General features: G+C 37.6%; 1 protein-coding gene across 4 annotated transcripts in view; it reads right to left on the reverse strand.

Moving 5' to 3' along the window:
• The window catches only part of BIO1 (adenosylmethionine-8-amino-7-oxononanoate transaminase), a 287,024-nt gene that overhangs the window by 88,496 nt on the left and 174,319 nt on the right, over nucleotides 1-24,209 (reverse strand). For all 4 annotated transcript variants that reach the window (XR_016364885.1, XR_016364884.1, XM_089832134.1 and 1 more), the window contains exon 7: nucleotides 3,176-3,270. Coding sequence is in view for 2 of the 4 variants with exons in the window: in XM_089832134.1 (XP_089688260.1) it covers nucleotides 3,176-3,270 (95 nt within the window). In the remaining 2 variants the exon portion in view is untranslated. The remainder of the gene's footprint in view (nucleotides 1-3,175; nucleotides 3,271-24,209) is intronic.

Here is a 24,209-nt window from a genome sequence, read left to right on the forward strand (position 1 = left end):
TCAACTATGTGCCCATAATATTGTCAAAGGTACCTAGATTCACTATGGTTCTTCATAGAAGCACCCACATCGAACCTGAGACTCCCAAATTTGAACCATACTGATATGAGTACCTTGGCTTTACTAGAATTAATGAATAATAATAGTGAGAATTTTATTTAGGGATCATATTATTGTCTACGAGTTGGGGTATCTTGTTTGATGGTTGTGGCATGAATAATATGACTATAGCAAACATGAAAACTTGAAAAGACAAACAAGGAAAAAAAAAGATTGGTTGTTGTGAGATTGTTTTTGGTCCTACAATGCTTTTTCATTACTTAGCATTGTAGAAATTTTGGAACTAGCAATAAAGACGGTTTTGTTCTACACTAGTACAAACATAGGATGCGTTGCTTGAGTTTTAAGTTAGATTTCATTAAAAAAATTATCATTCATACAAAGATAAATATTCTATTGTTTACAGCATTTTGTCTATTGAGATTCTATCTCAAATGTTTAACAAATGAGATTAGTCTTTTGTCAATCTCTAGCTATAGCTATTGAGCTCCCATGCCTTGTGACCTCATGTCATGTACCATTGTCGTCATGCATGTAGCCATTTTGGTGCTTAAGTGATTTGGTTTTATGAATATTGTTGTGTTGTAACTATCAAGAATCAGCTAGGATCTAGGTATTCTCTTGATAGAAGCATCCAGATAACGGGAAGTCATAACAATACTTCAACATATGTCATGTCAGCTTACTCATTTTTCTCAACCTAAGAACTTGTGGTATCATACAACTATATAATGTTGGCTTTCCAATTGAGGCTAGCAGCATCGAAGATATTTACACAAAATGAGCTCAAATAAAGACGTGGAACTCATAATAGAGTTTAAAGTGTTCCACCACCCGATAGAGACGAGAGGATAAGGGGACAGGCTTCAAGGATGGGGGAACAAAGGGCCTAAGTGCAGGGATGGCAGGGGGTGGTATTGATATTATAGTACTAGAAAAATCAAGTAACAAAACAATGAATAGGAATTACATTTCAAATGAAACTTTGGCAAGATAACAAAATACTAAAATTGCAAATAGTAAATACTAAGATACCAATAATATGTGTCAAATATGTCAAATGCTCAAAACTAACTGCTGATTATTGCCAATATTTTATGAACAGTGATACCATGATTCACCATTAATTATATAAATCCCTTATACATTTTGATCAACCATATATGAAAATGGAGTTGGATAATGAATTGTTGCATAAATATGATGATAGCACCACATGAATTGCAAACATGGAAATACCAACATAGAAACCCCAGTTCTGATTTTTATTTAGGATAGTCAACATAATTAAAAATAGTGTATGCAATTGAAGCTACAAACCCTCATAATTTACCCATATTAGGTTTGCAGATGATCTGAACATCTCCTTCAATCAGCCAAAAATATAGTATATATCTGATTTGCTTGCAAATAAAGATATGTATAAAAGAAATTTTAAAAACTACATTTTTTAAATGTCCAGTGATGGGGAACTTCTAGAATATTTGACAAGCTCAGGGGTCTCTTGGGCATCTTCAAGACTTCCTGATGACTCCAGATCCTCCCAATCTTTTGGCAGCAGTTGAGCAGCAATTAACAAGCAATGGAGCGATGTGTCATCCATGTTCCCCCATCCTGGGGGCATCCACGTCCTAGGAATGCAAGGGTCTGGTGACCAGGATGCATCCATGTTTCACTGAGAATTTATAAATCACAGAAGAAGACATAAGACACTTGAGAAGTCTCGGACATAAATCACCAAGTATGAAAGTAAGATATTGGTAAAGTTTAGATACTTTAATGAGGTATATTTCTCTGGTCTTGCTATTTTGTCACAGACTTTTGTAAGTGAAAACACGCTAATGCTAAGGACTTTAAATACCCGAGTAGCCAATGTGCTGTAGTCAATATTAATCATGGTTTACTCCTGAGCAAAATAAAGAATTATAGTTCTATATCTTTCCACCCAACATGGATGTAGGAAAGGTGGCAGGAACAGAATCGAACTATAATTTCCCCTTCCCTGTAGCACCACCATTTCCCAAATGGTAAGCCTAATTTTAGTTCATGGATGCCCACATTGATTCGCATGAGTTTGGACTGATCTCAGTAATTGGAGTCAGCAGAGCTATTGGAGCCAATTTGCTGCCCCTTTTTATTAAGTATCCATGGTAGGATTGTACCTACAAAGTAGTGTCTGGAGAGACATTGGGGACAACAAAAGGAAGGCAGATGAAGAAAGAATGAAGCAACATAAAATAAACCAAATTTGATATCCGAATATTCAGTTTGATAAACTGCAACTACCTACCTTAGCTACAACTAGGAAAGAAGCCCTCCTAATTAATAAGCCTGCTAGAATAAGGGGGGAAATTAATATACCACCTATAACTCCCACCCTTCCACACTCAGTTAAATATATGACAGATAAATATGTATGTGTGTGCACAGCTTTCTCCATGTAGTAAATTATTAATTATTTGGTTGGATTTCTTGGAACTATCCATAAGGAATTAGTCAAATCTGGCTAGAAGGGAATGGATGGATGGACAAAGCAGAATGGGAAGATTAGTTGGCAGAGGTTCACTAGTCTGAAAATGTCTGAATCTAGGCATGGTTAAATTGATTCACCAAAGGCCGACCAAATATGTTAGATACAATCATGTGCCAAAAGTATTGTAATGAATTGATTGATTAATGATCTAATAAACCATGAAGGGTCATTCATCAGCTACTATGAACCTCCTCATACAAGAATGCCTCATCTATTTCACTACCTAGTGCATCAATGAACAATATGAGCATTATATTTTTCTAACAAGAATAAATGACTAAACAACAGATTTCCAATATTCAAGAGTAGATCCATGACATTTATGAGATGTCAAAAGCATGCAATTGACAAACATAAACTAGTGTAATAGTGTGCCACTTGTTTTCAATCCTACTTTCTACTACTTTAGGATGAAATTATTCATTATTTAACAGGCACTATAGTTCTCATTTTACCTTTTAGAAAATGAGCAACAGAAAAGCAATATTGATACTATAAGGAGGGGTTGTAAAATAACAGGATATACAATAGCATTTTGGTTATTTCTTTCTATAGCAATCTTAAAATAAAATCAACTCATACCATGGCTGTTGATAAAAGCCAGTATAGGCCGATGGCGCTTGGGCTTCCATAGCACCCAAAGTGTCACCATGATATGATCCCCTAAGAGCAAGAACCTGAAAATTGGGCAAGACACAAATCACGTCATAATTATAAATGATAAAATTGTGAACTACACCACAAATTCAAAACAAACAAAAAGGCATAAATGCAAAACAAATTGCCATGGGAGTGATTGAATTCAGCACTCCTAACTAATTTGACAAATTCAATAATGGACTGTGTTTCAGTCCAAAATACTACATATATCAATTCACAAAGAGCTTAGAACTGATGTCAACTAAGAAATGTAGCTAGGGAGCATTCCACTCTGGAAACAGCACACTTCTAAAATCACAGATAGGGAGTAGAAATATTAGTAGCATCTATAATAGAAACCATAGATCTCTTGCACAGAAAATATCCCATATATCGAGTCATGTAATGATGCAGAAAATTAAACCTGTTCTGAGACGGTGGCTATATCAGAATTGTCCCTATCAGACCACAAAAAGACAACTCATAGCAATTTAGATTTGGACCAGAAACATTGAAGTTGCACAGAAGATTGCATCAAGTAATATACAAAATTATTTGATTTGGTACTAAGCAACCAAAATTACAGGGAGCATGTTTTTGTGCAGAAGACCTTTTGAGGTCATCTGAATTCCATTTATAATTGCATGCAAAGTAAGCATCTAAGTTTGGGCAGCCTATTAAATCCTGTCATTTTAATAAGAAATCTGATTTAATGATTTATCAAGATGGTTGATCCTTGGACAAAACTAAATATTGTTGAAAACTGATGGATTTAACTTAATATTGCCAATATTTTTGAGTCTTAATCTTATTTACAATCAAGATTAGCATAAGCCTTAAAAAAGATGGGTTGAAATTTTGGTGAAAGTTTCAAAAAAAGGGCTTCAAAGATATTCCTAAACTCCTTCAAATTGATGGGCTTGGCCATTTTCAATGTAATAAGGTGTGATAATAGAGATATATAATGCAAGAGTAAACACCAGATAAAAATAGTACACACAATGCAGCAATCAGGATGATCTGAATGGGCCACAGTCCTCATATATTTATCCATGTAAAGTTACCTACATTTGTTTTTGTAACACCAGGTTGACAGAAAGTTCTGTATAGTCCTTGCTTAAATTACTGTCCAAGTGATCTAAATAATTGCCCATTTGAAATATTTCCTGGGATTAGCTCTAGCAGTCGGCCTATGAAGAGGCTTTTTGTGTTGATTGGGCTGACTATTGTGTATTCAACACTGGAGCTTCTTATGTTTTTGTGTCCATATATTCAAGCTATGTCTTTTCACTGTGCGAGGTATGCTTCAAGGTTGCTCGTAGATATGAGGTGACCACATCAATTTTGGCATTCATAATTGTCATTATAACAGCTGACACTTTGTGTCCGACAGTATTCCTTCAGTTACTAGGAATTCTTTCAACATTTTCTCATGGAAAAAGAAGTCTCTTGAGATGGCATATGATAATGTGTCGTTCACGTGTTTTACCAGTTGAGAGTCTTATCGAGTATATATTCAAAGTAGACATCATGATGGCAGACATTCAGAAGTATTACTTGATTCAATCCAGTAAGTAATATTGAGAAGTAAAGCTGGATTTCTTGTGTGAACCCAAGGAATGGCGACTATGATGATGGTTGGTAGACACTCAGATCTCTCTGCAAAAACAATTTACAAATTCACTTGCAAGCTTTGCAGTCTTCAATTAGACTCATCATTGTATGTGGAAAGAATTTCTCCACCAAGTGAAAATGCAAGCAAAGAAAATAGAACATATTTTAGCAAAGTAGAAACTAGAATCACACTTGTAGTTCTTGCAAATAAGCTCTTACAATCTCACACATGGCACCATTATCCCGGTCTTCATCTAATACATTTTCAAGAAAAGCATAGCATTTGATCTGATCACTTCTTTGGACAAGATTGTTGTGCATGCTGTTGCAGAGGCAATTTTCTCATGTGATGGCAGTTTTTCGGTTGTCATTGTTTCCAAAGATGATTTTTGGATTGTGGTGGGCATGTCATGACATCGTCATTTTGCAACAAGTGTCGATTAAGTATGAGTTAAGGGAGATCGTTTCCTACTTTTGTCAGTACCCCTTTTTTAAATACAGTCTACAGTTATGTTAGAATGGTTAACTCTATAGGTTATTATTTATTGCATATCACATATTGTGAGTTTGTCACTTCTGTATCTCTGTGTGAAGGACCTAGTAAGGTTTGAGTAGTTCGGTCTCAGTTTTAAAATATTATGATTATTGGTTCATCTCTGTGGACTGAAAAACAATATGTCTGATCATATATGATCATCAAAATTTTAAAGGTTCATGTATATAGACAGATCAGATACATTGTTTCAAACAGTTGTCCAATAATTTATTTCACTATAACTGAAAGGCAATTTGACTACAAGAAGATAAGTATTTTATGATTCTATCTGGAAATATTGAATAGTATGTACTTTCCGAATTGATCTCTCTATATCTCTTCATAATAAGTTTACTTTATGAGTTATTATTAATCCCTCATGATTGCAAGACAAGAAACAATGGGGTGACGAGAGATTATATGCAAATGGGGACACTTCTTGCAGTCTTGGACTAAATTGAATTTACATCTCTTCCCAAAAGAGGAAGATCATATATAGGAAATATCCAGAGGGATACTTTTTCAGCTTCAAAAGGAGGTTATGTGACAGAGGGAAGTGTCAAATTCTTTGCAAATTTATGTGGCGGTGTAACTGCTAAATCTCCTTGTTTGGTCAAACTGGAATCAGCTATCTTATTGTGGTGATCAAAGTTGTCCCTGCTGAGAGGGAGTCTCTATTGAGAGAGCATCTCAATCATTCTTATACATGTTGTTAATGAGTTCTTCTCTGTAGGAGCAGTCTGAAATGAAATCCCTTGTTCCACCCTCTACGGGTAGGCATAGTGGAAATGCATTAATCTCCGGGAGAAGTTTGAGGTGAAAGCCCTTGGTCCACCCTCTACGAGTAGGTATGATGGACCACCCTCTACAAGTAGGCATGGTGGAAATGCATTCCTCTCTGGGAGAAATCTGAGCTGAAAGCCCTCATTTTCACCCTTTGCAAGTAGATATGGTGGACTACCCTCTACGTGTAGACATGCGGAAGTCATCTGTCTAACTCTGACTTTAATTTCATGTGCATTTATGGTGAAAAATGTTATGATGAGATGACATGTTTTAATGACAATCCATGTGATTCGAATTTATCATTAACATTTCTTGTTGGAGCTATGTGTGCTTGTCATACTAAAGGTCTCTCTCTTGCTAGGAGGGAGTGTTTAAGATTGTAGCTGTGATAGAGATCTTTACCTCTGATTTTATGAAATAGAAATATGATTGTTGTGGTGTACCATTATTTCTAAATAAAGATTTAATAAGAAATAATAAATAAATATAGCATAGTATTATTTTAAAATATAATAATATATTATTACTATAAAATGGTAATATACATTAATATAAATAAAAACAATGAATAATATTAAAATCATAATATAAATGATAATATAATAAGGCAGTAATTATATACAAAAATATATAATATTAAGAATAAATGAAAGTGTTATACCACAATCATGATAAAATATAATGAACAAAGTCATAAGTATATCATCACACATCATACATAATAAGGAATAATGATATTAAATTAAAATGTGCTAATGTCGCCAAATTCTCACTTCCAAATTATGTCAACCAAAGGGAACAATTATATTATTAATATTGCTCTGATGGAAGGGTACCTTAACTAGAGAGCTAAAAGATATAGTCAATGATATGGATATGTCTTCACATCGCTGGATAGACTATCTAATAAAAATCCTAATATCAATCCTATAGTTCTGCAGATGGCCCACATTCAATAGGAGTGTGAGTTGATAAAAACGTAAATTGTTATATTGAATATATCATCATGATGACATTAAGGGAAGGCACAAATGGGTGCTTATGGCAAAGACACAATCCTCAAAGACTTCATACTGAGAGGTGTTGTTGAAATAAGTCAACTTAGAACTCTCCTGAACATCTAGTGCTTTCTACAATTAAACAATGCTCCAGATAATCCAAGATGTAACATTAATCAAAGACGCAGTTAGTCAGCAATTACTAACAAATATATTGCCATTAACATCAACAATTAGATAACACGACCAATAGTAAAATTATCTGTTGTTATGAAAAGACTAAATTATATTAAGAAGTCACGGCTCGTCATAAAATGTATCTTGAAAAATAAAAATATAAAAAAGAGCAAAGTCTTCTTTCCACAAGGGGATACATACGAAGAAAAAGAAAAGATCTCAAGAAGTCAAACAAAACTCAATCAATCTGTGGAAAGCATCGACCAATAGGAAAAAAATATGGGTGGAAAAACAGTGATTATTGTAAATAAGATCTGCAAATTACATGAACGTGGCGAGCACACTATGACACAAAGATATATGGTGACGTCGATTAAGGAGAAGAAGACAGCAAGAGATACAGAAATATATTAAAAGAGGAATCAATCAGTAATATAAGCAAATTATAAACATATTTGAAGCTATTAAACTCATAACTACATTGATTCATGAGCATTCTGGGTGTCACGGCAATCTTGCATACCCGAAAAAGATTTCTACTTCCAATTTTCTAGTTTTGTGTTTCCAATAAGGGCTATTCCTATGCAGAGTTCTTATTTGTGGGACCATGCTAATTTTAGTAAGTTGGTATTATATGCTCAGATTGTTCTAATCTCATATTTAAGGGTTCAACTTGGACATATCAGCCTGCCAAATAAGTTTTATTGACATATCATATTTGTTAGTGCAGCTATTGTAGGTTTTCGGTATAAATTTTGGCTATTCAAACATCAGGTCCAGCGATATAGACCTAAATGGCTCTGAAACGAGGTGAATTATCAACTGATGGACACTTGGGCAATTAGCTGTTGTAGACCTTTAGTCAAGGATTCTGAAATGGGATTATAGTAGCCCATTGAGTCAATGGTTTGCAAGTTATGGTCTCCAGAAGTGAACCCATCCAAAAATGTAGTTTATAATTTCTCTTGATCAATCCTATGTAATAAAGTGTAATAAATTAATATAATATGGGGTTGGTCAGCCTCAAGAGTTAGGGCTTAGTGTCTAGAACCTTGAAAGCAATGAAAAATGCCTACATAAGGAAAGCTTGTAGGTTATCTAGGGCAATTATGGGTGAAAATCGCAGCTCTGTCGTGCAGACAATTCTAAGGAAGGCGCCCATGTGGGTTTGCATATTGTAATTCTGTAATTTTGCATTCACAGCGATAATAAGAAACCCATATTTTGTCCTCTCAATTTGCATTGTTTCACTATTTTTGTCGTGTTGTGGTATTAAGCAAAGCACCCTTCATCAAGTGCTATCAAAGCAAGAATTCCTAAGTGTGTAAACAAATTGCCGACTAGGAGGCAATTTCCGCCATGATAGTGGTTTGGGATAAGCGTGTGGACATATCGCCAATTGTGAGGCATTTTGCACTACATTTCCAAAGGAAGCGCGAAAATGCCTCTACGACGAGAGCGTGATGCCTGAGGTGTTACACCTGAGGTTCGAGACCTCCGGAGGCAAATGCAAGCATTGCAAGAACAGATGCGTAGAGGGATGAATCTCACCGTAAGAGATAAGAATGAGGATGAAAGAGAAGGACAAATTGATCACGAAGAAGAAGTTTTGAAACCCAGAAGAAAAAAAGCATTTTAGGATCATTTCCAAGCTTGGAAAAAGACCTAAATTTAAGGTTCCCACATTTTAAGGAAATCTTAACGTAAAGGAATCGATCACTTGGATCAATAAATTAGAAGAATACTTTGAGTATGAGGATATTGAAGATATCGATAGGGTCAAATTTGAAAAAGCCAAACTGAAGGCTCACACAAAAATAGATTGGCAGTGTAATGTTCCTGTTATAAAATAAATAATAAATCAAACTTTTCTAACAGGCCGATTGATTTAATGTATCTAGGACTCATTTTCATTTTGTTTTTGTAGTTTGTGTCGCCATCGGCTATCTTTGTACACCCTCGGAAAGTTTCCCGACGGATATTTAAGCACGGCTTGTAGGTAGTCTGTAGGGATGCTTTTGGATTATTTTCTATGTACTGCACATTCCTGTTGCGATTCTCTATTGTTCGCCATTTTGGAAGTAAAAGATTTGCCCTATTTCGCTCTTGCGGTTTCGGTGGGAATCAACCCTCACCCTATTCTGTCACCTGTAATACTTCGCTCGGATCTGGCAAATTGGAGCACCATCTTTTCGGCATATATATTTCTTGGAGGAATTATCTGCATTCGAGTATTTCTTATTTGGTATATGGATTCCATATAAATCTATGTGTGTATGAATGAATAGGAGTATTCTCACCATAGACTCATTCGTACACTTCTTCCCCCTATCCGTGCTACTCCTTCAGTCGTCATACAGCCTTCACCCTCCTTCCACCACCTCCGTACATTCTTCTTGCCATCCCTCAGTCCAACATGCCGCCTGTCGTACAGCCAACTCAACCTCACTCTATACACCCCCTCTTTCTACACCGTACACCAGCTCTGACCACCATACGGCCATCTCTGGCATCCGTACTACCTTCTGTTAGTGTCCCCTGCAATCCTCCATAGTACAGCCATAAGATAAGCTTCCATATGGCCACTATCCCCACACTATACGACTATAATAGTAGCCACCGTACAGCCTCTATCCCCACACCATACGGGCCTCATTCTAGGCGCTTGTACGACCATCTAGTTGGTTGACACCAAACCTCTGTACGTGGGAATAATACAGTGGTATCAGACCGCTTCAATCCTGCCAACCTATGGACAATGAATGAGAGTTTATAGCCGGAAGAGAAGACTAACACATTCTGTTGATCGAATGGTTGCCGAACCGAAACCAACAACTGCCAAACTCATGGCAATACTGAGGGAACTTACCAAAAATCAAGCACAGATCACCGATACACAATGACTCATGGAAGAAACTCTCAAGAAGTTGGCAGAAAACAAAATATCCGAGGAACAAAATGGTCAAAGTGCAGACTGGGTGTCGATTAAATCAAACACTCATCAGGCACGCTCTCGACCTTCAATGCCGACTTTTCCATCACAGACGGATGCACAACATAGAGGGAAACAACCAACCTTTGAAAAGATGCAAGAACAACTGAGAGAAGACTCGAAAAATGCAAACCTTGAAGAAGATATATACTACAAAGATTACCCATATCTAAGAATGAGATATTCGGGAGGTGGAAATAGAGGATATTTTAACGCTGATCTTAGAAGAAAGCTAAGTAAGGTAAATCTGTCTCCATTTGATGGATCCGGTTCCATATCTGTGCAAGCACGAGTAATGAAAGTCAATACCTACTTCCAGCTGAATCCTATGCCAGAAGATGAAGCAATCAAATTTGTCGCGCTGCACTTGGAAGGAGTTGCTCACGAATGCTGGCATCACGACACCATCACATTAGGGCATGATCAAATAAATACTTATGCGAAATTCATGGAGAGATTGATAGAGCGATTTGATGGTAAGGATCCGGAACTCAACTTCACAGATTTGGCACAATTGAGACAAACTGGATCGATCGATCAGTTCATTGCGGAATTCCAAAAACTCTTTGTTTTGATTACGGACATTTCCGAAAGAAGACGAGTAGTGTTCTTCATGGACGGAGTGATAGAACCTCTGAAAGGTTGGGTAAAGGGGTTCAATCATGCCACCCTGTCGGAAGCTATCAATAAAGCACAGAGTATGGTATCATCATCGGCATCATCCTCTCGAAGTTACTCACATTCTAAACCGCCGACATTTCTGAGGGACAAACTTCCACCCAAGAAGCAGTCGTTGGATGACGCTACCAAACAGGAACTAAGAAGGAAGAAATTATGTTTCAATTGCAAGGGACCTTGGGAGCTTGGCCACCGATACCTTGGAAAGGGAAAGATCCATTACATTGAGGTCGTGTCCAATGATGAGGACGAACAGGAAGAAATGTCAGTCGAAGATAACCAACTCCAAAATGACACCACCATGGTTAGTTTAAATCGTACAAAGAGAATTGCAAACATGGTACAATGCTGAGGAACCATTGCCTTGGTTGGCAGCCCGAGATGCACGATTTTTCATGTATGAGGTACCCTTCAAGGACAAAAGGTTACAATGATGTTAGTTGAGCTACTCTAAATTTCATAAACTCATCCTTGGTAAAACGAAGAAGTCTACCTACGGAGGCGCACACAAGCTTTCAGGTCAAGGTCGCCGAAGGGACTTTCCTGCCGTGCATGCACCTTGTTCCTCAGCTGAGTATCACAATGGCGAATCACACGATGACTGAGGACTTCTTCATAATGGACCTGGCTGACATGAAAGTTATTCTTGGCATACAATGGATGCAGACCTTTGATGAATACACTCAGAGCTTCAAACAGATGGACTTCACTTTTGTTGTTGACGAAAAGAAGGTTGTTCTCCAAGGAATGGCAAATGAAGGTCTGAAGGAAGTTTTTGCGCATCAGATGGAGGCACTTTTTCAGCACGATGACGTTGCATGGGCTGCGCATTGTTTTATCTCGGCGGAACCTATAAAGGGGCGTCGAAAACCTCCACAGGATGATGAACTTCAAGATATTTTAAGTAGACATGATAAAGTTTTCATGGATATTCCTCCTGGCATACCACCTCATCGAGGGTTTGAACACACCAACAAGTTGGAATCAGGAGCAAAGCCAGTCATAACCACACCGTATCACCACCCAAGAAATTCAAAGATGAGATTGAAAGAACGATTCAAGAATTGGTAGAGAAAGGATGGATCCGTCTCAGTTCTAGCCCATTCGCATCATCTATGGTATTGGTCAAAAACAAGGACAGGACGATGCGCATGTGTGTGGACTACCGCGCGTTGAACAAAAAACAATAAAAAATAGATATCCCATTCCAAGGATAGATGAGCTGCCGGATGAATTGCATGGCGCAATCTATTTTTCAAAAATAGATCTCTGTTCTGAATACCATTAGATCCGCATGAGGGATGAAGATGTGGAGAAGACGGCTTTCCGTTGTCACTAAGGACATTATGAGTTTATGGTCATGCCGTTCGGATTGACCAATGCACCTGCTACATTCCAATCATGCATGAACTAAATCTTCAACAAACAATTGCGTAAGTATTTATTGGTATTCTTTGATGATCTTCTTATTTATAGCAAGCCATGGGAGGAGCACCTGAAGCATCTGAATGAAGTTGTAAGTATTATGGAGGAACATTCCTTATTTGCCAAGCAATCCAAATGTGAATTTGTTATGGGAGAAATATTGTACTTCAGGCATGTTGTAAATAAATACAAAGTTCAAGTGCATCAAGAGAAGATTCAAGCTATCCTTGATTGGCCTCCTCCAAAATCACTCACGGATTTGCAAGGATTTTTCGGACTATGCAATTACTATAGGAGGTTCGTTTAAGGATTCTCTCAGCTCAACGAACCCTTAACGGAGCTAACAATGAAGGCGTCGTTCCAATGGAATGAAAAGGCACAACTCACCTTTGATAAGCTGAAGGAGGCCATGAGCACTTGTCCCATACTTGCACTACCTGATTTCACTTGACTGTTCATTTTGAAGTATTCCAAAAATACATTTTCCTGTGAAATAATGTATGTTTTCCCACACCCACGATGATCAGTACAGCGTGTTGGATGACATCGTCTACTATAAAACCAGATATATTTGGTGCCAGAATCCAAACTAAAGCAGAAAATTTTGAAGGAAGTACACGACTCACCCCTAGCTGGACACTCGAGTTTCCTCAAAACTTACAGAAGTCTTCGGGAGAGGTTTTCATGGAAAGGACTTAAAGGGGACGTGTTGCAGTGTGTAAGAGAATGTACGGTCTACCAGTAAAACAAGTCCAAACATACTCTAACTGTCGGACTGTAACAACCTTTGCCGATTTCCAAACGTAAGTGGTAAAGTATATCGATGGATTTCATAATAGGGCTTCCCAAGGTGAACGGAAAGGCTTGAATTTTTGTGGTGGTTGACAGATTGACAAAGTATGCACATTTATTCGCCATTCCCTCCGACCTTCACACCACACAAGTTGCTGATCTGTTCTTTAGAGAAGTCTTTCGTCTGCACGGGTTACCCCAAAACATCATCAGTGATCGGAATGGACAACTCATCAGTATCTTCTGGATAGAGCTGTTTCAGAAGGTAGGGACAGAACTATCACCAAATACAAGTTACCACCCACAAATAGATAGACAAACAGACATTGTGAACAAATGGCACAAAGGCAACCTTTGGAACTACGTTTCAACACAACAGCGAGCGTGGGTAAAATGGATCCATTTGGGAGAATATTGCTACAATGCCACGTACCACATGTCCATCGGAATGGCACCCTTCAAAGCTCTGTATGGGTACGAACCCCTTTCCTTCATCGACACAGTGTTGGGCGACAATCGCGCACCAAGGGCAAGGTATTGGCTTCAGGAGAGACAAGACATTCTGAGTTGCTTGAAGAAAAATCTACAAAGGGTACAAAATCAATAGAAGATGTACACCAACAGACATAGAATAGAGAGAAGTTTCGAAGTGGGGGATTTGGTCTATCTCCGGCTCAAGCCATATCGACAATACTCACTGAAGGAAAAGGGAAAAGAGAAACTAAAACTTTGACTCTATGGCCCCTATCGTGTAACTTGACGCATTAGTGTAGTTGCCTATGGGTTGGGACTTCCGGAGGGTAGCCGTATTCATAATGTCTTCCATGTCTCTTGTCTGAAGAAAGCCATAGGGCAAAACGTAACAGTTGCTACCGACCTTCCGCAACTCAATGAAGAAGGGAAGCTTATTTTGGAACCTACTGATATCCTCGAAGTACACGAGAGGGTCCTGGGGAACTGCAATGTGAAGGAATACTTGGTATGCTAGCGACACCTGCCGTCGGACGATGCGACGTCGGAGGGCGAGCACACTCTCCAACACCCAGCGTTGCATTTGCTTGAGGACAAGCAAAATTTGGGACGGGAGGACTGTAATGTTCTCGTTATTAAATAAATAATAAATCAAACTTTTGTAACAGGCCGATTGATTAAATTAATTTAAATGTATCTCAGGCCCATTTTTATTTTGTTTCCGTAGTTTGTCGCCGTCGGCTATCTTTGTACACCCTCAGAATGTTTCCCGACAAGTATTTAAGCACAGCTTGTAGGTAGTTTGTAGGCATGCTTTTGGATTATTTTATATGTACTATGAATTCCTGTTGGGATTCTCTGTTGTTCGCCATTTCGGAAGTGAAAGATCTTCCCTTTTTTGCTCTTTCAGTTTTGGTGGGAATCAACCCTCACCCTATTCCGTCGCCTTTAGTACTTCGCTCAGATTTGGAAAATCGGAGCACCATCTTTTTGGCATACAACCATCTATGGCATCCGTACGGCCTTCTGTTAGTGTTCCCTACAATCCTCCACCATACGACCATAAGAGAAGCTTCCATATGGCAACTATCCCCACACTATACGGCTATAATAGTAGCCACCGTATGGCCTCTATCCCCACACCATGCGCACCTCATTCTAGACACTTGTACAACCATCCAGTTGGTTAACAGCAAACCTCAATACACGGGAATATTACAGGCAGGAGGTTCAATTGGAGTGAAACAGGAGAGGAAATAATAAAATCACAAGATGGGATCAGAAGATAGATAAATTGAAGCAACAATTCATTCTCATGAATTATGAGCTTGATTACTGAAGAAAATGCAAGGGTTGAAGCAAGTGGGAAGATTTGTTCAAGAGTATATCGAAGACTTCTATCGAGTTCTCATTAGAACTGGCAATGCGGAAGCTGATAAGGAGGAAGTTGTCTGTTATCTTCATGGGTTGAGGCCAAGCATTCAACAGCAGCTACGTCTAGTTCAAATGACCAGTATTGAGCAGGCGTACCGCTTTGCCCTAAGGGTCCGTTTGGTTCCAAGAAGATGACAAGAACTGGCTTTTTCAAAATCCAAATTTGAAAATTTGTGCGTTTGTTTCAAAATTTGCAAAATGGAATTAACATACGGGACTTCCAATTTTGCCTCAAAACCAAGTTTTCCAACTTCCTACTAGCAAGTAGGAATTGAAAATCAAAACCTAGTTTTGTTTTTTAAGGAGTGTAAAAACAATAGATTGGACTACTTTTTGAAATTTGCCTTCAACTCCAAGATTACGCACTTCACACACATCTTCCGAGTGAAACAAACAATTTTAGTAAAATCCCAAAAATTAGAATCAAGATATGCAAAACCTTGATTTGGCTAAACCAAGGTTTGTAGAAATCCAAATTTTTTAAATTCCACGAACCAAACGGACCCTAAGAATTGAGGAAAAGATGATGAACAAGTTTGATAAAAAAATAGACGTAAAGGTTGTGGTCGAAGATCTGGTGGACAGTCTTATGGAGGCCGAAATGATGATCAAAAGAAGAAGGATGAGGCTAGCAGTAGCAATCAGAACAAGAGGGGAAACAAACCATTTCCATGATTAGAATAATAAAGATCAGAGAGGAAGAGGGAGAGGGCAAGGATCTAGTAGAGGAGGTTTTCGAGGAACCTATTTTCAATTGGGAGAAGAATGGCATGGGGCATTTGAGTGTCCTCAGTGCCAAGGAAGTACTAATAGAAGAACTGAAGGCCATGCTAGAGTTGTGCATGTTGATGAAGATGTCAAATCCTCGCATTCTGAAGATGTTGAAATAGGAGAAGTTTTAGTTAACAAAAGAGTTGTGCTGAGTGGTGAAAATGAACCTGATCAAAGGAGGAGCTTGTTTCACACCAAGTGCAAATGTGAAGATAAGTGTTGTGATGTGATCATTGATAGTGGAAGAACTAACAATTAGGTGTCAAAAAAGATGGTCGTGAAGTTAAATCTCAAGGGGCAGAAACATTTGTGTCCATACCGTATTGCCTGGGTGCAAGATGACCACAAGGTCATGGTCAATGAGCAATGCTTGGTGAAGTTAAAAATTGGAAGCTACCAGAATGAGGTGCTTTGTGATATCATACCTATGGGCATATGCCATATGTTGTTGGGTAGGTCGTGGTAGTTTGACAAGCATGTTGTGCATGATGGGTGTACAAATACCTACACTCTAACAAAGGATGGAGTGAAACATAAGTTGAAACCATTTAAGGACAAAGAAGAAAAGGTATGTAGTGCTGCCAGAATATGTTTTGTTGATGGAAAGCAATTTCTCAAGGGTATGAGGTGTGAGCACATGTGGTTGGTTGTAATTCCAAAAGATCGTAAAAACGAAGTAAAGGAGATACCTGCAGAAGTTGTCGATTTGTTGCAAGAGTTTCTAGATATTGTGTCAGATAATGTACCTAATGGATTACCACTAGTAAGGATGATCAGTCACCAGATGGATTTGATTCCACAAGTCATCTGCCAAACAAGGCAGTGCACTGAATGACACCAACAAAGAGTGAAGAGTTGAACAGACAAGTTCATGAGTTGTTACAAAAGTGGTTGGTTCGAGAGACTCTGAGTCCATACGTTATACCAGCAGTATTAGCACCTAATAACAATGGAGAATGGAGGATGCGTACACAATCTATAGACTCTCGACCTATCAACAAGATCAAAATCAAGTACAAATTTTCATTGCCGCATATGGATGATATAATGGATTGTTTGAGTAGACCTATGTATTTCACAAAGATAGATCTGAAGAGTGGGTACCATTAGATTCACATCAGAGAAGGAGATGAGTGGAAGACTGCCTTCAAGACAAGGGAATGATTGTATGAGTGGTTAGTCGTGCCTTCTGGTCGATTTGTTGCAAGAGTTTCTAGATATTGTGTCAGATAATGTACCTGATGGATTACCACTGGTAAGGAAGATCAATCACCAGATGGATTTGATTCCACAAGTCATTTGCCAAACAAGGAAATGCACTGAACGACACCAACAAAGAGTGAATAGTTGAACAGACAAGTTCATGAGTTGTTACAAAAAGGGTTGATTCGAGAGACTCTGAGTCCATATGTTATACCAGCAATAATAGCACCTAAGAAGAATGGAGAATGGAGGATGCATACACAATCTATAGATTCTCGACCTATCAACAAGATCAAAATCAAATACAAATTTCCATTGCCACGTATGGATGATATAATGGATTGTTTGAGTAGAGCTATGTATTTCACAAAGATAGATCTGAAGAGTGGGTACCGTTAGATTCACATCAGAGGAAGAGATGAGTGGAAGACTGCCTTCGAGACAGGGGAAGGATTGTACGAGTGGTTAGTCATGCCTTGCTAACAAATGCACCAAGCACTTTCATGAGACTCATGAATGAGGTACTGAAGGATATTTTGGGTAAGTTTTCCATTGTTTAATCTTTACTAAGACATTAGAGGAGCATTTGATGCATATTCATAATGTGTTTGATAAGTTGAGGGGGGAAAGTTGCTAATAAATTTATAGAAGTGTAGTGACGGAGTTGGTGTACTTGGGATTTCTAGTATCAACAGGTCTAAAAATGGACCCTGAGAAAGTGAAGGCTATCCTCGAATGGCCTACTCCTAGGAGTGCAAAAGAGGTAAGATCTTTTCATGGACAAGCTAGTTTTTACAAAAAGTTTATCAAAGGTTTTAGCAGTATTTGTGGACCCTTGACTGAAACAATGACAGGGGATGAGAAGAATTTAAGTGGACTGTAGAGGCAAATAAGAGTTTCAATCTGTTGAAACAGAAATTTACAGAGTAGCCTGTTTTAGCACTTCCAAATTTTAATAAAATGTTTCAAGTAGACTACAGAAGAGTTCAGATCTCCTAGATGAAATGTTAACCAAATTAAGATTAAATAATGGAAAACCTAGCTTAGGATTTGAAAAAGGTCAAAGTTCTAGTAGTTTTTTGAATAAAGTGAACAATAGTGATGGATTTGTTAAGGCTCAGAGACAAAAGAGATATTCACAATGGCATCCTCCACCAAGCAGAATGACAGAAAACAAGTTTTATCATTTCTATGGCTATTTTAATAGTTATTGGAGCCAAGAAGGTAGACCTGTTGCTTATAGAAGTGAGAAGTTGAATGATGCCAAAAAAAAGTATTATGTTTATGATCAGAGATTTTATGCTATAGTTCAGGCATTGATGAAGTAGAGACACTATCTTCTTCTTAAGGAATTTGTTTTGTATACTAATCATCAAGATTTACAACATTTTAATAGTAAAAGAAAATTGAACCGAAGGCATTTGAAATGGGTTGAGTTTTTGCAGAGTAAAATTTTTTTTTTGAAACACAAGAGTGGGAAGTCTAACAAAGTTACAGATCCTCTTAGTAGAAGACATTTTTTGCTGATAGAGATGTAGATTGAGGTGGTTGGGTTCAAGGAACTCAAGAATTTGTATTTGAATGATCTCGATTTTGATGAAGCTTGGAAAGTTTGTACATAACCTAATACACTTGACAAGGAAAAGTGTCATAATCCAATATGGTAAGTTGTTTAAGGGAAGTCAGTTGTGCATTCTCAAAAGTTCTATCAGAGGGAATCTCATCAAGGAGAAGCATAGTGGAGGATTGGCTTGACACTTTGGTACAAATAAAACCATACCTTTGGTTGCGAAGAATTATCATTGGCCAAAGCAGCAACAAGATGTCAAGAAGTTTGTGCAGAGTTGTAGAGTATGTCAGATGGCGAAAGTAGTGAAGCAAAAGACAGGATTATCTCAGCCATTACCTATACCTACGAAACCATGGAAAGATGTCAAAATGAGTTTCGTTCTTGGTTTACCAGGTAAACAGTGAGGGCATGATTCAATATTTGTGGTGGTTGACAGATTTTCAAAAATGGCACATTTCATTCCACGCAAGAAGACTAGTGATGTTGTTCATGTGGCGGAGTTGTTTTTTAGGGAGATGGTGAGACTACATCGTATACCAAAGAGCATAGTTTTTGATCGAGACACCAAGTTTGTTGGGTATTTCTGGCTTACATTATTGAAGAAATTGAAGACAGATTTGAAGTTCAGATCATTGCATCAGATTGAAGGACAAACAGAGGTGGTGCACCGGAGTTTGGGGAATTTACTCGAATGCTTGGTTAGGGATAATTCAAAAGGATGGGATCTAATTTTACCACAGGCAGAATTTGCATACAATAATGTCAATAGGAGTACTAGAAAATCACCATCCCAGATTGTATATGGGAGCAATCCCATAAATGCTTCTGAATTGAGGCAGTTGGATAAAGGAGAGATAATAGTACCGAAGCAGAAGATTTCTGTGAACATTTGAACAACATCCATAAGAAAGTGAGGAAGCACATTACAAGCATGAGAACACAATATAAGGCTAAGGCAAATGAGAAAAAGAGGTATAAGCAATTCCAGATTGGAGATGAAGTCATGGTTCATTTGAGGAAGGAGAGATTTCTAGTGGGTACATATAGTAAGTAGGAAATCAAGAAGTTTACACCATGCAAAATACTGAAAAATGCATGATTCTAAAAATGCCTATGACATGGTGTTGGCAGTTGAACTAAATATTTCACAAGCATTCAACATTTCAGATTTGACTGAATATTATGAAGGAAGTGATGGAGATGAAGTTGCAGAAGCACAGAGGAGTATTTCAGCATCTCTTTCAACTACAACAAAGATTGAGGAGATATTAGATAATCGTATTGGAAGAAACACAAGGAACAAAACCTATGAAGAGTATCTAGCCAAATGGAAAGGAAGGCCAGTGGAGTATTTATTGTGGCTAGCAAGGGAGGAGGTTGACCATCTTCGTTTTCCTCTGACTACATAAATGTGATAGGGTCACTTCTCAAATTACCCCAAGTGTCTAATGCAGGAGCATCTTGGGTGTAAGGACAATCTTGCATCACCCAAAAATACTTCTACTTCCAATTTTATAGTTTTGTGTTTCCAATAAAGGTTATTCTTGTGCAAAGTTGCTATTTGTGGGAGCTTGCTAATTTTAGTAAGTTGGTATTATGTGCTCAGATTGTTCTAACTTCTAATCTCATATGCAGGGGGCTCATCTTGGACATGTCAGCCTAGCGGATGAGTTTTATTGACATATATGTATTATTGCAGATTTTCGGTATGAATTTTGGCTATCCAAACTTCAAGTCCAGAGATTAAGCCCTAAATGGCTCAAAATGGATGTTTGCGCGATTAATTGTTGTAGATCTTTAGCCGAAGATTCTGAAATGGAGTTATAATAGCCCATTGGGACAACAGTTTGCTATTTATGGTCTCCAGAAGTGGACTCATCCGAAGATGTAGTTTATAATTTGTCTTGAGCAATCCTATGTAATAAAGTGTAATAAAATAATATAATACGAGGTTGGTCGGCCTCAAGGGTTTGGGCTTAGTGTCTAGAGCCTTCCCAAGTGATGAAAAATGCCTCTATAAGGAAGGCCCGTAGGTTATCTAGGGCAGTTATGGGTGCTAGTCACAGCTCTAACTTGCAGACAGTTGTAGGGAAGGCACCCATGTGGGTTTGCATATTGTAATTCTGTAATTCTGCATTGGTGGCAATAATTTACATTGTTTCTATGGTTCTCTTGTGTGTTGTGGTATTAAGGAGAGCAACCTTCATCATATATACGAGAGATAACACCATTGGATACAATCAGATTAGTTAGCAAAGTTACATCTGTACTGGACATAGCAGTGGACACTGTATAATTTAATCAGAGATGAAATTTATTATAACTATTAGCAAGCTCTTTCCTATCCTCAAAACCAATCCAATATGCATAGCAAGAGAATAAGATTATTTTGTTTAATAGTGGAGATCCCAATGGTTATTGCTCTAATAGGCAAATACATTAATACAATTAAGCACACTCTCAATCATATAAATCACAAATATTAGTTGTCATTTATTGTAGTTATTTTATTGGTCATTTATCAAGAATTCAGAAAATTGTTCCTAATTCCTAAAGACAACTAACTAGGCTGAAGGGAAATTATAAGTAATTTCATAAAGCACATTACCAATCACAGTTTCGATTGGGAATTTCAGAGTAGATCAAGTAAGGTCTTATAGGGGACATTACAGCTGCTATGGTCATCTTCAATTGAAGTAGATACTTATGATAATATTAGAGATAATATTATATGTAAAGACCTGTGTCATGCAATGAGGCATGCATCTAGAAATATGAAGAGACTTATTTTGGGAAACTGAAGAGACATTCAGTTATGATATGAAGAGTCTCTCAATTCTATATATACATGAGATTGCTTTGTAGATACGATTGTATTAAGTGAAAGCATTGTGCTCAAAAAAAATTACTTTCAATAAAAGAATATTTTCCTGGTGTGGCTGGATTTTTTCCTCTAGTTGGAGGATTTTCCCAAAATAAAGTTGTCATGTCATTTTGTGCCAATTTTCTACTTTTCATATTGTTGTTTATCCTTATTTATGAGCTAAAAATTAACAAGTTTCACAAACAACAATCAGAAGCAGACTACAATTCACTATCTCAAGGGGGTAAATCTATCATAACCTCGACTATTTCAATATGCACCCATAACTAGTGTATATGAACCTACTAACAATGCACATTTATATGAAATGAGCAAATATCCAAAAATATGTCCCTTAAAATTGTCTTGAGAGGCACAAGCAATATAGTTTAGTGCAATTGCCCACAAGAGTAACATCTTGAAGCCAACTAGGATATAGTATCATACAAGATCTACGATCATTAATCACTCTCAAAGTCCACTTCATTAGTGCTCAACCAGCTAAAACCAAAAATCATGAACTAGTGTTTCTTTGAGTTATGAGGATAGAAGAATAGCTATTAAACTAACAAAAAACAAACATTTAAATTTTAGAAATTAATAAATCAAAAACACCTAAAAAGTTAAAAACAATATAAAGAAACCTAATCAAGCTGAAATTCTAAAGAGTGCAATATTAATGCATTAATTCCAAAATTCATCTAATAGATTGGTAATCATTACCATATTATGAAACAGGAGTTGCAATAAAATTTGGATGGCAAGCTTTTGAAGATTAGACATTCTAGTACCATAATCTTCCCACCACAAATCTGCAAGGATTAGAAAAAGTCATTATAATGTGGTAAAGATTCCAATACACTTTATGAGATGAATAAATGGTATAATAAAACTATTCACCTATTCTTTTTTATCTGGTTGCAAGGTGTATCTCCTACGTTTGCAATCAGAAGACGAAAACAATGGCCCCTATTCCCTGTTGTAGCTCTCTAACTCAACAAATACGGGGTCTCGAAGGTCCAAAACAACAACCAATCTTCGAATACATGTTGCCAAGCCAATTCAAGCCTCTACATCTTCTCTAAAACTATCAGAGAAATATAACTTGGGGTTCAAGTGGTAGGCAATTGCGTGAATATGTTTATGGAGTTATCGGTTCCACCAACAATTGATTTTGTCCCATATGCGTCTATATTTGATTTCATTTGACCTATACACGTGTTGAATTGCCTCTTTGGCCCTATCCCTAGCCTCATATAGCTAATCCATGGGGTTTTTATCTCCATCCAACATTCGTAGAACCTTCACCAATGGTGTTGACACTTCCACAAAGAATTATACAAAACTCAAGGAATTGCAATATTTCTAAATTAAATAATAAATCATCAATGAAGACTTGAAAACTTACATTGACGGCCTCGTCCATTGGCTTGCCAAATCTCGCATCAACAACAACATATGCCTTTGGTCGTTCAATGATTCCAATATGCTTTGCAGGTTGAGAAAATTAGTAGCAAGGGGTATGACCCTTGCTCTACAAGATCATTACAACCAATGTGCTCTCTCATAAGACTTAGGACCCACGTATGATTGTAGATTAACTTTGCAATACTCATTCCATCTTCAACCACCTTCTCCACCCAACTCGGTTTCCCTAGGTCATCAAGGAGCAAGTCCAGACAATGGGCAAACAAGGGCTACAAAATAATGTAGCGTGCCTCTCCATAAGATGTCTACGTGTTGCCACATACACAACTCCATTATCAATCACAATCTAGATGGCATTAGCCACTCCCACTTCTACTACCACCTCATCCAATATGTTGCACAAATTCTCTACAATTTTCACTTAATCAAAGGCATTAACTGATTTTAGAAATACTCATTGTCCTCCTAAAACAGCTACAAAGTTTATGAGCATAATATTCCTATCATCTATCCACCCATCAAATATAATGGTGTAGCCTCTCTATTCGCAAACTTTTCTTTGCTCTTCCACAAGCTGATGAATGGTTTTTACCTCATCATCTAACAAAGGCCCACCCACCTCATAACGAGTTGGGAGCTTGAACCCCTTACTAGACAAAGAAATCATAAGTGGTCAATTTAACCCAATATGGACTACATAAAGCATTAAAGGGAATATCATTGTAGAACCAGAATCTTGCAACTACCACCACTGTCTTCTCATGCATCTCTTTGTTCCATGTAGTGCCTAGCAAGTCAGGTTGAGCACCAATAATGTTACGTAGAACCCAAAAGTCTGATAAAGAACTACCCACTTTTCCCAATCCTCATATCTGTTGCCTAATGGAAGATGTCACCTTTATAGATGTTTGTGATCCTATAGAACTAAAAAAAACATTTGGGCTGCCATGGCCTCTAATGTCCTCTTTTTTGTTGTGTTATTTTGTACATTTCAAAGCTTGTCAAAGCCTCTCTTGCAACCTCTTCCAAATATTTATCATATAGTATAATATCATTGTATGGAATCTTTGCAAGATGATATTTCAATTGGCTTATGCTAGGAGTCATATGCTTAAGGCAATGAATACATTGGACATCTCCTTGATTTGGTCCTAGGATCCCATATTTCTACAAATGGTCCCTTTTTCTACCACCAAACATTTGTTACAGTCGCTAGAAGTCTGCATTGTGCAAGGAAAAA

Source organism: Cupressus sempervirens, chromosome 5 (assembly GCF_028749045.1).
Source record: "Cupressus sempervirens isolate cs-2001-9-10 chromosome 5, ASM2874904v1, whole genome shotgun sequence".
NCBI classification, from domain to species: domain Eukaryota; kingdom Viridiplantae; phylum Streptophyta; class Pinopsida; order Cupressales; family Cupressaceae; genus Cupressus; species Cupressus sempervirens.